The sequence below is a fragment of the Anolis carolinensis genome, chromosome 4 (genome assembly GCF_035594765.1).
Source record: "Anolis carolinensis isolate JA03-04 chromosome 4, rAnoCar3.1.pri, whole genome shotgun sequence".
Classification (NCBI taxonomy): domain Eukaryota; kingdom Metazoa; phylum Chordata; class Lepidosauria; order Squamata; family Dactyloidae; genus Anolis; species Anolis carolinensis.
In genome coordinates, this window is record NC_085844.1 from 216,000,525 (window position 1) to 216,014,625 (window position 14,101).

Here is a 14,101-nt window from a genome sequence, read left to right on the forward strand (position 1 = left end):
TTTGCAGATTTGATTAATATGGTCTCTCTAGGAATCTGTAGGTCTTCTAGTGTGACTCTGTGTTCAACTTCTGCCAGAAGTTGACCATAGAATTGTGCTGGAACACTCCTCTAGTAAACTCTAGGTCTTCCAACCCAACTTTTTAGTCAACCTCTGGTAGATGTTGAGCATGAGTCACACTATGGTGTACTTAATTTAGTCATTTTTTTAGTCCAGTGAAAAATTTCATTGAAGGCTTTCCTGTGCCACTGCCATACCCTCCAATTACCCTTATCTGGTAGGAACAGCATTGAGTGAGACATATTATTCTACATTTTCTGCTGCTTCTAAAATGCCCTAGTTTCTCTCTGCAAACAACAACAGACCTCCAAAGTGTGGCAGGGGAACATCGGTAGCCCCCCAAATGAATAAAGTTATCCGCCCCTTTTTTTTCTAATATCTGACCCAAAGTAGTTTAAACCAGCATTCTCTTTATTTGCAAGTATCTATTTTAAGGGCTAAGAATTAGCCCTTATTAAGCTCCTTGCTCTCTGTTGGCTTTTGCAGTGGACTTTTAATTGTGTCTGCTCGCATTCTCCCAAAAGAGTGCCATTGAAGTGTTGGCTGATGCAGTCCTATAAAATACTTTTGGACAGTTTTGCATTGAGTCCATTGGGCTGTGGATTTCTGTTCCATGATGAGGAGGATTGCACTGTTGGCAGAGACTCATTCTGCCACCCCTTCCATGTGTGGATTTCACATTTGCCAGCAGCACTGAAAGTGCATAACTTGCCAGGTGCATAACTCATATTCCTAGTCATGTAAGTGCTGATTTAGGCATCATGTGTGGGAGGGCTGCTGGTCATGCTGTGTTTAGAATGTAAATCACTTACCACGTTCACTTTCCTCCCCCAATGGTATTTGACTAATAAATGAACTATACCAATTAGAAGAGCATGAGAAGGTTGTTACTGTACTGAACACTGGTAAATTTCAGTGTAGGCAACTCCAAATGTTGTTTTCAAGACACATTAGAAAACAAGCTTTGCTTTAGTAACTTTTAGTGATCTGTATTTATTTTCACCAAAAAAGGAAACATTTCATGCATAATTTTTGAGCTCATAAAACTAATTGTTTCCCCTGCACAAGAGCACCTCCAGTTATAATATAGCATCAGAGAAATAAAATGGAGGGGTCGATAACAAGCAAAATAAAAACACTATTTTTCCCCCCAATCTGGTTAAATCAAGTGTCTTTTCAGAATTATGGCTTTTGTAACTAGCTCCAAAGTTTGGATGAATCTGTGATTCCCCTGTTGCCATTTCTCAATCTTTGTATGAAAGCAAAATGGCAACGCTCTTAAGAGAAATGACTTAAGAGGTTTTGTTCTTATGGATAGTGAAAGGCTCTGGCGTAATTTAGCACATTTTCAAATCAACCAATGCATGTTTATTTGGAGGTTCTATTGTGTTCAGACAGTGTGCATTACATTGTGGCCCATCTCTAAAGTGATGTCAAAAATGCAGAGCAAAAGCCATCAAGTCACCACCCCTTCAAGATAATCTGTGTTCTATAAATATAAAACCTTGATACAAACAGATTTATATATATATATCTATATATATATCTATATATGTATAAAATATCATCTTCAAGGCACTAATGTGACGGCAGAAATTGGTTGATATGACTTCTTTAGCAGTCTTATATTTTCCAAGCTTGTGGTGTTTTGGGCGGTATCATGTGCTGATGGGCAACTTTATATGAAAATCTTTCTGCATGGACTGCCTAGTCCTGGAGCTGGCATGCCTTGATCATTGCCCATCCATTTGTTTCCGTCAGCTGTCCTGGAAGTCTCACTGTTTCTTTTGGCCGTGGGTACATTACACCAGTTGTCCTTGCTCTGTTCTGTAATGGCATCCTAAACTGTTGTTACTTCTGCCATGAAGGTATAGCTGTCGTGCATAGATCACATGAAATCTCAGCGCTCTCCAGATTTTCTTCCATGGCCCTATGCCAGCAACCCCATGCGGGTCACTTTTGCAGAGAGGAATGAGTGGATGATGAAGACAATTGTTTTAGGGCAGGAATGAAGATCTAGTTGCTGCAATGAAGAGAAAGATGGACAATGATAAGCGGTTTATATAGCATTTCACCTCCCTCTATTTCCCCCAAACTTGGTCCTTTACTAAATGCCGTTGGTCAAAGAACAGGGACTAAAGGAAGTGGAAGACTTTGCTGACGGCTTTCACTAAGTGAAAGATTTTACACTACCAGAAGTCATGCATGCTGCTTTTGTTCATTCTCATAAGATGGCAAGCCCTGGATGGGGGCAAAGAAATCTTGGACCACTTGACAATCTACCACTTTCTTCCCTGATTTCCAAGGTGTTCATTCCCCAGATTCCTCTGCCTTCCACCCCAATGTTGTCTCATGATAAGCAAGCCACCACCACTATTATTAAAAAGAGTTTCCTTCCACTCTATTTCACTATCTGGCTAACTTCTTTCCAGCTCCAAGGTCTTCCGAACCACCCCAGAGACAAAGCTCCTCCCCTCTCCAAATCCCATGGATTCCATCCTTTCATCCCTGCAGGAATTTATCGAAAGAACACAGTCAAAAATGTAAACCTACAATCTCTCCTTCTGAGCTGCCAAAGTCCAGGTAAAGCATCTTGGCTCCATCATCTGAGGACATCTGGAGCCTCTCAAAAGGTTGCTGCAGTAGGATGACTTTGGCGAGGCCTGGCTCCAGAGCAGAGATAGTGAAACCCTTATCGATGTGGATGGACAGTGTGCAATCCCTCCCATTCCATGTACATGCTGTGGGATGGAGGAAAAAAGCAAGATCAAAAGGTGGCCTGTGGTTATTGTGACATTGCTTTCTTGGGGTTACCATGATTTTCAAAAGCAGGACACATTTATGAACTACTTTAAAACATCACTTGAATTCTTACTTTAAATACCCCTAGAAGCTCTGGGCAGTTGTAAGAAGATTCACTGCATCTCAACAGGCAAGGCAGACCTTCCTTCCACTTTGCGCACAGCAGTGGGGCAAACATACCCTTTGCATTGCCTTCATCCTGACAGGACTTCTCCTCAGAATGGAGGAAGATGGCAGCCCATGACAACAGCAGCAGCAGTAACTCTGTCTCACTGGAAAACTAGTGAGATATTTGGTAACCTCAACATGGCTGAGACCAGCTGCTTTGGGGGCTGCTCTTGCCCTGCTCTAACCTGACATGTCCCCTTTCTCCTCCTCTAAACTTTACTACATGACCCTATGCTTCTTCTAGTTTGGGCCTTGTAAGAAAACCTGAACATTTAAAAAACCCACCTGGGCAGAAGTTTTGGCTCTGAAAATGAGGTCATGTCCTGGAAACAGAAGACATATGATAAACCTAGCTTTCTAAAGAGGCTTGATAGGCATAGAACTCTACAGAAGGTTGGAGGCAACATTCATTTAAGAGCACCTTGAACTGGAAACAATTCCTAGTGAATGCATAAATCCCACAAGCACTATCTCCCCCAGCCATTCATTTCTGTAAAACTCAAATCTTGCTCATACATGATACTCAATCTTTTTGAGGCAGAACTCGTACTCCACCGAATAACAGAATCTTCCCTGTGACTTAAGAGTAATAGCTAATTCAGCAAAGGGTTGTATTAACTAGCAGACAGTATTATGATACCAGGCTGTGTCTTTGCAATCAAGACAGTATATCTAATCACTGTCTGAATCATTTCATCACTCTCGCCTGGCCCTGAGGATACACATACCTAAGTTAACAAAGGCTCTCACACTAAAGCTCATTTTTACAAAGTCTTGTTATGTCTGCTCAGCACCACTATTTCCTTCCTGTCCTCTATCTAGGTGGCAGTATTTAAGCAGCACTGACACTGGAAGGATTGTGAAGGAGGGCCTGAGAAATATAAACTTTCAGTATTGAATTGCTATGGTAAACATAAGGTGGGCTAGAGTAGGATTCCATTCTAGCCAACTCTATTATAGTCATGTGTGCCTGCCCACAAGAGGCAAGGTAAACAGCAGCTGTCTCCAATCTGTATGAACAATAACATAGACAGAAAGGGGGAGAGAAGTAGAGTCCAATCAGCTACTTGCAGCATGTCAAAAACAATAAATGGAGATCATAAGAAAAGTGGAGGCTAGTGAAAGAAACAGCCATCCCTGGACGCATTTTGAAAGAAGACTTCAAGTTCAAAAGAGGTTTTCTTTACTTATGTAAGTTTTAATTGTTTCGGTTGCTACAGTCATATGTACATATTTTTAGTTTAGAATAAAAACTAATTACTACACATTCAATTGCTCTTCTTTTTTGTGATTCAGAAACCTATACCTATTCTTGCTATGTTATTTCTGCCTCTGGTAACAAATTTTCTGGTAAAGAAGACATGCCTAGGAACACATGTACTTTATTAACTGGCGTATACCTCTACTGTGAAAAAACACACATTTTTGTGTCAGTGCCGCAGTGCAAAACTGTGAAGTGAGAAACTATCTGAAACAGATGAGCCTATACTTTCAGTTCCACCCAAAAACTCAGAGGTGAGTCCCCAAGTCTCCATTTGCTTCCTGACCTGTCGATACTTCCTGGACACATTCGGCTGCATTGTGGCAACCATCCACCAGCATCCTTGTCCACATGGCCAGGTCCCGATGCGTCTCAACACTAAACAGGTGCGTCTCCACACCCTTCTTGGTTCCAGTCCGCAGAGCAAAAGAGAGTTCTGAATCATAGAGAAGGGACCCCTTGGATGGCCCAGAGTGCACCAGTCTGCATGGATTGGAGAAAGGAATCAAAAATATTTCTGTGAGAAATCCCTTGATTCTCTGAACTATATTGCATTTAAATACAATACTGATTGTCTATATGAGTGCATTGCTTGCCTAACTGGGCTGGTGAAAAGTGAACAATTTGGAAGGAGAAGGGAAGACCAATGGGAGAATAGTGCCCCAGAAGTGTATGTTGAGGTGGGTGAGCAAGAATACCAGATTCAGCAAACAGCAAGCAAGATTCATAGCTATTTGCCTCAAGCTGGAAGTAGCCCTTCTTATTTTCTCAAACAACATGAGTTTCAGAAATTGCCTAATCTCCTATCTCACTCCCATTCATCTCCATTTTGATACAATTTATTTGTCCAGGGCAGCTATAGTAGTGACATTCCAGATGCAATGAGAGAGAAAGATGGCTTTTGGTTTCTACCTTTGTCTTCTCATTATGTATACCAGAAGGTTGGTGTCCATGACTACATTTTCCCCTAAGGGCTAATTCAATGGCGATGACTATCTGCTGGTTAAGTTATGCCAAAGTGTGTGTGTGTGTGTGTGTGTGTGTGTGTGTGTGTGTGTGTGTGTGTGTGTTGGGGTGAGGGGGTGTCATCAGGGTCTAGGACAGGAAGAAGAGCCTGGAAATCACATCAGATAATCTATGTCTGTGAAGCATTTTTAAATTCAGAAAGATGATGTCTATTCTTCTTCAGTGAGAAATACTAATGTTTATGTGCTCTAACCACACTGCCTTTACCTGGTGATTTCATCAGGGAGTGCCACAGTGTTTTAGTGGAGTAATAAACCATTAGAAGCACAGATGTCTTACCACAGACCACTTCTGGCAACTTAATCCATATTCCCTTTTGCCCACAGAAATTGTCTGGTGATTGACCCCTCAAGTATATAGTGTTGTGTGTTTTCCGGGCTGTAAGGCCATGTTCCAGAAGCATTCTCTCCAACATGTCGCCCACATCTCTGGCAGGCATCCAGGTATACCTCACAACCACTGAGGATGTCTGCCAAAAATGTGGGTGAAATGTCAGGAGAGTGCTTCTGGACATGGCCATACAGTCCAGAAAACACACAACCCTTGTTATTCTGGCTATGAAAGCCTTTGACAACACATAGAACATAGTGCTTGTTTGGATATGGCCTATGCTATCTGGATTTACACTTCCTAACTGTAGTCAAGGCATTACACTTTTCAAACCGAGGGTGAAATCCCATAGGTACTTTTCCAAATTATAGAAATGCAGAGGTTTGTTTGTGCATTAACAGGCAGCAAGTGATCTGCCAACTGACAGACCTCTTCTGGATTATAGCGTGAGTTCATATATTTTGTTTTCTAAAAGGTATACATAAAAGAGATTTGTTTAACTTCCATAACTGAAGTATGTGCCACAGACATACTCACACACCTGTATTTGATAGGTACACTATCAAGAAAATAGAAAAATGGTTCCCTAGAAATATATAACAGAATAGTTTGTTAGGAACTAGTTATATCCAACAATGGTCACAAGAGGTCGCTCTAATACTACTTGTCGCTTGAGATGCTTCATACTAGGGTGATGGGAGAAATTGTCTGTCTATGTCTCTATCCTTATCCATCTATCGGATCGACCAGATCTGCTGCCCAGTAAGAAGGATTTAGGGTCTTTTACCATCTCTACATATTTCCTGAACTACTGAATATGTAAACTGACCAAAGCATCATGCTGGAGGACCTATAGATTCCTAGAGATGTGTTCTCTCAAATAAAAAAAATTGTGTTTTCAAATTGTGGTTTTTCCACTTTTGCAGGGTTCCTGCACCCCTAAATCCAGCAAAAATGGAACCCAGGTGGACTTTAAACATCGTCCAGTTTTGTTTTTCAAGGGACCCTGGAAGGTCTTGGGGCAAAAACTTAGCCCTCAGGCCCACCGCAGGTCCCTGCTTGTGTCCTAAAGGCTGAATTTAGAGCAGCCATGTCAAACCATTTGCATGATGTGAGAAAAAGGCATCTCTTTTGCTCCTTTTAAAAATATATTCTGTTTTAATAGGAGGGGATTTCCTACAAACAGGCCCTTTCTCCAAAGGTGCCAATAAATTCAATCTGTAGTAACATTGTCTAAGCTATTACAGTGAGAGGATGAGGGAGGCTATGTAGGGGGTGTGTGGGAAGAGGCAACAAGAGATGGAGCACATCTCCTGGAGTTAAGAATTTGGGACCCAGTTTGCCAGAGAAAGCAGCTTTTTCCGGGCTCTGTCCTACAGATGCCGATACAGAAAACAGGACTTCAAACTGTATTACCTGGTGGCTATGAGGGGGAAGCTGTGTGTTGGCTTGCCAAGCGCATCTCTGCTTTGTGGAAGGCAGCTGTAGAAGAGAAGTTCCTTCTCTGTGAGGATGGCAAGGATGTTCTTTGTCCCATCACCAGGGAGCTAAAAGGAAAGGAAAACATGATTGAAATGCAGAATGGTGAGCTACATCCAATTTCTTGTTCTACCTAAAAGAACACTTATGGAGATTTCATTTTTGACTACCTTGAGATCAGGGTTCCTGGTACATATGGGGAGTTATTTTGGATTCATTTCTTGCTCAAAAAGTAAGGGAAAGACAATATATACTTGTAAATATGGTGCAGTTTTCACGTATTTCCATCCCAAATAAACAAGAACAGATTTTTATTAAAAATACAACAGATAAAAAAACTCAATTACCATGAGCTCAGGGATAATTATAGCCAAAGAGGGTTCTGCTCTCTTTTGCCCAGAGATTAACAGACCCTATTTTGTACCATTTTAGAACCCCTTCATTACATTTTCCAATTATGGCAATAGTGGAGCTTTTGTAACTATCTACAAATACAAGAGATCACTCATGCTAGCTCAGTTCAGTGCCTTGCTCTCTGGTTTTGTTACCTGGCCATTAAAAACATTAAATTAAATCCATAGTTAAGCATTCAAAATTTATTTATAACAAGTACAACACCAGACAACAACTGGCAAAAAATGGTACAATCAACAGCATTTAATACTGGGTACAACCCCATGCAATTTGAAATAAAGATACTTGATATCTTTTTTTGTTTCTTGTATTCTCTGTTTCTGCCTCACCTTGCCAAGGAGGGAAGTCTTTTCAGAAGGAGGCTGTTGTGGATTCTGTAGCACAGGGCTTCTCCGGCTACCTGATGCTGTGGGCTAGTAGGATTGTTTCCCAGTATGCCAGGGATGCTTACCATATTTGTAGTCACTGGCTAAAACTCTTGCTTTCACTTGTTGTGGACCAGCAGCCAATGGCTCATGGATAAGCATTGGCAATGAACAGCACTGGTCTGGGGGTCTGTGAAGTGGTGGTCACATACTGAATAAAGGAATCTAAGTCTCTGCAAAGTTGTATTTCAATAAAACTGTCTCTTAAAATCTAGATAAGGCTGCTAAGCTCTATCCCAGGCATTCTCAAATCAATCCTCATCTTTGCTCCAACACTTGATTTCCAATACAGTATAGTAGTTTGAGCATCAGACTTAATCCATTGAGCCACAAAGGGCTCCATCCACTGAGTGGCCCTGGGCAGATCACACTCTTTCAGCCTCAGGAACAAAGACATCCCCCTGACCAAATCTTGCCAAGTAAACCACGTGAGAAGGCCATAGGCTCCTCAGACAGAGGTGGGACATTGTTGCGGTGTGCCTTAAAGATCCATTATTCTGTAATGAAGGTTGGCTCCTTTTCATTTGTCTTCTTTCCCCTAATTTCCCTATTTAAAAGGTCTCTAGGAATATAGAAAACGGTCTTATATTGAATTAGATCACCAACCCAACTAGCTCACTACTGTCTAGTGATTTTTCCCAAAAGTACACAGAGATGACAAGGACTGGATCATCTACATACAGATACCTGTTATGCCTGTGAAAACTGCACTCACACTGTTCTTGAAACAACAGTGACCAATGCTATTGATCCATCATTCAAAAATATGCAGCTTCCCATGGCAGGAGCTTTTACTTGCAAAAAATGTTACCACTCACACAAATGACTGCTGTGCAACTCAAGTGTGAAGATGAATGGGCTGCCTTAATTGTAGGCAGTATTTTTCTCCTGGGGACCTGCACCACTCAGATCCATGAATCCCAGCCTTACCTGCTCAGTGAGCCAGCCAACGTGCTTGATGTCTCTACTTCCCGCAATGCCAGCTCCAGACTGCAAGGCCCTCAGCTCCTCTCTCACTCTTGGCAACAGGGCACTGATGTTGCTGTGAATGGCGTTGAACCAAGCCTGGGCAGATGCTTCATCTTTCGCTCGAAGAAACAAGGGAATCCGCCCATCTGCTGAGCACACTTCTAGGTATCTGCAGGAAGACTCTCCTGTAACCTGAGACTGAACTCCTTCTGGCAGTCCAAAATGACAAGCTTTTGTCACAGCGAGGGATTGTAATCCTTCCTGTATTTCAGACTGAAAAGTCTTGACAGATATGGTCCTCAGTCCTGCATTTCAGGTACCTCCATGATCTGAACTGGTTGCCCTGCCTCCCTTTTTGAGAAAGCAGGAACCCAGAGTAAATGTTTTTCCTATGTCTTATGCACTGATTGGATTTTCACCTTAGAGTTAGTGGCATATACATGTGAACCCACTGAAGTTTTATTAGATCTTATATTTAGTCCAACATAAATATTTTTTTATTTAAGTATCAGCCCAGAGTATTATACTGATATTATATATATATGATAGCTAATAAAACAGGTTAATACTATAAGTGTTCAGAGTACAGGTTGAGTATTCCAACATCCTAAATACTTTAAAATTATCCACATAAGTGGCTGAGATTGTGACATCTTTGCTTTCTGGAGGTTTAGCATACACAAATTTGGTTTCATGTACAATTGTATTAAAAATATTGTATATAAAAAAATTTCAGGCTATGGTTATAACTTGTATTTGAAACATAAATGAATTCTGTTTACAAATTGAGGTCCCATCTTCAAGATATCTCACTATGCAAGTATATGTAAATACAGATGTTCCAAAATCTTTTTTTTTTTAAAAAAAAAAAACCCAAAATCATAGAATCATAGAATCATAGAATCATAGAATAGTAGAGTTGGAAGAGACCTCAAGGGCCATCTAGTCCAACCCCCCGCTAAGAAGCAGGAAATCGCATTCAAAGCACCCCCAACAGATGGCCATCCAGCCTCTGCTTAAAAGCCTCCAAAGAAGGAGCCTCCACCACGGCCCGGGGGAGAGAGTTCCACTGCCGAACAGCCCTCACAGTGAGGAAGTTCTTCCTGATGTTCAGGTGGAATCTCCTTTCCTGTAGTTTGAAGCCATTGTTCCGTGTCCTAGTCTGCAGGGCAGCAGAAAATAAGCTTGCTCCCTCCTCCCTATGACTTCCCCTCACATATTTGTACATGGCTATCATGTCTCCTCTCAGCCTTCTCTTCTGCAGGCTAAACATGCCCGGCTCTTTAAGCCTCTCCTCATAGGGCTTGTTCTCCAGACCCTTAATCATTTTAGTTGCCCTCCTCTGGACGCTTTCCAGCTTGTCAGCATCTCCCTTCATCTGCGGTGCCCAAAACTGGACACAGTATTCCAGGTGTGGTCTGACCAAGGCAGAATAGAGGGGGAGCATGACTTCCCTGGATCTAGACGTTATTCCCCTATTGATGCAGGCCAAAATCCCATTGGCTTTTTTAGCTGCCGCATTTCTGAAACACCAGAAATGTTTCTGGTCTCAAGGAATTTGGATAAAGGACCCTAAAAAAAGGAAGTGCCTTTAGGAAATGACACTACAAAAGCAGGCCACTATTCTTAGTTGCACATTAGAAATACTGATGGAAAACTGAGGCTCAAAGAATAGCACTTAGTGTGTTAATGGTGGTCACATCTGAATCATACATTTCTAAGGCCACAATTAATTATTCTTTGATACCATATTATCCCAACTAAGCTTGTATTACAATGATACTGTGTTTTTTCAGTAAATAGAGAGACGATCTAGTGTGTGTTTTGGGAAGTGTGTTTCTCTCTCTACACAGATACATGTACACACACATATATGTCTCTCTGTTTTAATTGTCATCAGCATTTGGGGAAATAAGAAGTAAAATGTTAAATTAAAAGGCTGTAGATCTATGCCATTTATAAATAGCAGACACAGAGGGATGGAAACAAGCTTTCGGAAAGGCTGTTCATACTCCATTTACCTATAAATAGACTAACTACCAGTATGACTCTGTACAAGAGTGCAATTCTAACAATCACTTCAAGTTAACTTCCTTGCTTATTAGTTGTATTACTCTTTTATCTGACAAGAACTAGGCTGCTACTCCCATCATCTCTGACCATACTGCAAAGTCAACTCCTCTCTGCCTATACTCTGTCGTATTCCTACAGAGAGACCAGAAGGCCGTTGAAATCACTGTGAAAAAAGCTGGGAAACTCATGAGCTTTGGTGGGGTGACTAGGTTACCTGTTTTCTGGATCACTGGGGAGACATTTCCTTGATATGTAGCACATCCTTAAGGGAATGTTCTTCCCTTCGTTCAGGTCTCGTAGTGAGAGGGAAGGAGAAGCTTGCTTCTGAAAGGCTGCTGGTGAAGAGTCCCAACTTACAGTTGCACCAGTTGAGGAATTTTTAAAGTAGGGGGAGATCTCTTTCATGTATTTGACTGGAACAGAGAAACAGAGAAACATTCACCTAAAATAAGACATCACCTAAAATAAGACCTAGCACATCTTTGGGAGCAAAAATTAATATAAGACACTGTCTTATTTTCGGGGAAACACAGTAGTTCCCCTAAAATACAGTGTAAGAGCTCTCTGGCACAGTGTTTTCAGTATCATGTTATACTATATATCCCAAGATTCCACAGGACGGAGACAAGGCAGTTAAAGTGTTATTAAAATTGTACAGTGTGGATGCACCTTCTGTCCCTGTTTGTTCTAATTTGATTTTGTGGGGGTGATGTTACTCTTGGAAACCCTATCAAGGCATAAATTAAAGGAAATTCCCATCCACTACAACTAAAGCTTCTAAACACATACAGATTTATTGTGGCTTTTTTCATAACACCTGAAAATCTGCATTTGTTTTCCTTATGAACTAGCCTAAATGTGCTTTTTGTTTTTAAACTAGGCTTGGGCCTGAATCAGTTTGACCGAAAGTGATTTGTAATAGTCGGTGGTTCATTTTGTATAATCCCCCGAAAACAGAAAAGAGAAACAGAAAGCCGGCCAAAATGGATCAAGAGAACTGGATTTTATCAGCTACTGGACAGGATGGAGTTAAGTTTGCAATATACCTGAGGCAAGGGTCTGCTGCAAGGGCTCCTGGAGAAGATGGGATTAACTGTACTGTCTTTTCCCCCTTCCCCGGAAGTGGAAAAGTTCCCTAAGCTCCTCCTCCAGAGTGGGCCCTGCTGGGAACTCGTTTTCCAGCAGTGCTTGCTTGGGGCAGGCATTGAAAAGTCTCTAAGTTCCTCTTGGAGCATGATGGGATTTTAAGTTTTTTTCTCTCTGTCTCTCAGCCAATAAAAGGCCTGGTGTTGTCCATGCTGATTGGCTGTGATGACTCATGGGCCTTGTAGTCCTGTTCCTAGTACTATCGTGGCAGACGAAGAGGAAAACATGGGATTTCCGCCGTTTCAGCCAGAATCGGAGCCTCTCCACCTGGAGGATGTTTGTCCTCAAGAATGTAGCCAAACAGGCCTTGGGCAGAATTCCCCCCCCCCCCCGTTTTCCCGGAGGGACAATTATAATAGAGATAGGGGACATTGGGGACATTGGCTGAGGATAGGGGACATTGGCTGAGAATTGTCACAACTGGCAACTACAAAAACTTAAAATAATTCTTAAAAATCAGTATATAAGTAAATTGTTCTGAAACGTGGCAGGCCTGCAGTTGTAAATGTGTTCTAAAACTGAGGTAGGTTTCATGCAGATAGGCCTTAAAATGGCTGAGGATTGAGCCTTTAAAGATTCCCATTGTAGCCAATGGGCCAATTCTTTACCAAATGAAAATGGCAACACTCTTGCTGATTTGAGTAACTTCCCAGTAAACAGAATGAGGGGTTAGCTGAAAACGGACCCCGAAATGGCATGCCTTTTGGCTGAATTACACAAGTCTATTTTAAACATATTATAATGAATGCAGAATTTATCCTGGTAAAGGCAAGTCAAGTTGTACGTTCTGAAACTGACTTTTATTGCACAAAGGCTGCCTCATCTGTGGTCAGTTATTGAACACTTGGAGGAATGGAGATTGACGCAAATGGAACATGAACTGGGGGATACAGAAAGAATGAATTAGAAACTCTAAATGAATTTGGACCATCCTTGTTGTATTGTCCAAACTTCTGACTTTGCAACTTTTGTTGCAACAGACTAACTCGGATACTTTTCTGAAACGAACAAAAAGTTCATAGCCTCTAAAGAATCCTGATTTGGCAGGCACAGTTTAATTTGATCCTCTGTTGTTCCACTCTTCCAACTGCATTTAAAATGTCCCAGTTTCTATCTCTACCTCCCACTTCCCCTGTTTGTCTACACCTTACTTCAGTGGCTGAAAACTTCTTCAATGTGCAAAAATGGCTGTTCCAATGTGCCTTCCCAGATTAATAGGAAATCTCCAACTCCAAGTCCCATAAGCACTTTATTAGAACTAGATCGTATATCGCACTCTGCACTTGCCCTAGAAGCCTTATATATCACCTGTCACATCAGCACTTTTAATCTTGTACCCATTACTCTGGCCCGGCCCAGTTTTATTGTGTTTTAGCGTATTGTTTATTGCTTGTTGTTTATACTGTTTTAATTGTTTTAATTTGCCTTTTGTATTGTTATATTGTGTGTTGAGGCCTTGGCCTTTGTAAGCCGCATCAAGTTCTTCGGGAGATGCTAGCGGGGTACAAATAAAGTTTAATAATAATAATAATAATAATAATAATAATAATAATAAAAACAGTTTGCACTCAAAGGAGAAATAAGGTCAAATCTTTCCCTTTCTAGTGGGCTCAATCGAAAGCAAGCTGCTGCAGCCTCTCCTAGCTTTTATGTTCTTTCTAACCAATAATTTTGCCAACTTGACCACACGCTAATGTTGCTTGTCCATATGTGACTGGGTTTTCATCTGTGAAATGTTGATATGTACAGTACGTTACTTTTCATTTCTTTTATGCTGCAAGCCATAACAAACTGAAAAAAGCATAAGAGTTATCCCTGTCTTTCTATTTTTTCCCTACGTGCTGTAACAACACCCATACATGGCAGGGATGGTGAAAGAACTAGTTTGGACTACAATCTGCAGTACACTTGTATGGGACTATGTCCTATTTGCATTGCATTTATTGCA

General features: G+C 41.3%; 1 protein-coding gene across 1 annotated transcript in view; it reads right to left on the reverse strand.

The window, feature by feature from the left end:
• Positions 1–1,023: 1,023 nt before the first annotated feature.
• Positions 1,024–14,101, reverse strand: part of snta1 (syntrophin alpha 1) — an 88,483-nt gene continuing 75,405 nt past the window's right edge. The window contains exons 3-8 of the mRNA XM_003220484.4: positions 11,222–11,420; positions 8,896–9,103; positions 7,064–7,194; positions 4,578–4,774; positions 2,614–2,801; positions 1,024–2,083 (exon numbers count right to left, since the gene is read on the reverse strand). Of these exons, the coding sequence (XP_003220532.3) occupies positions 1,991–2,083; positions 2,614–2,801; positions 4,578–4,774; positions 7,064–7,194; positions 8,896–9,103; positions 11,222–11,420 (1,016 nt within the window). The 3' untranslated portion in view covers positions 1,024–1,990. The remainder of the gene's footprint in view (positions 2,084–2,613; positions 2,802–4,577; positions 4,775–7,063; positions 7,195–8,895; positions 9,104–11,221; positions 11,421–14,101) is intronic.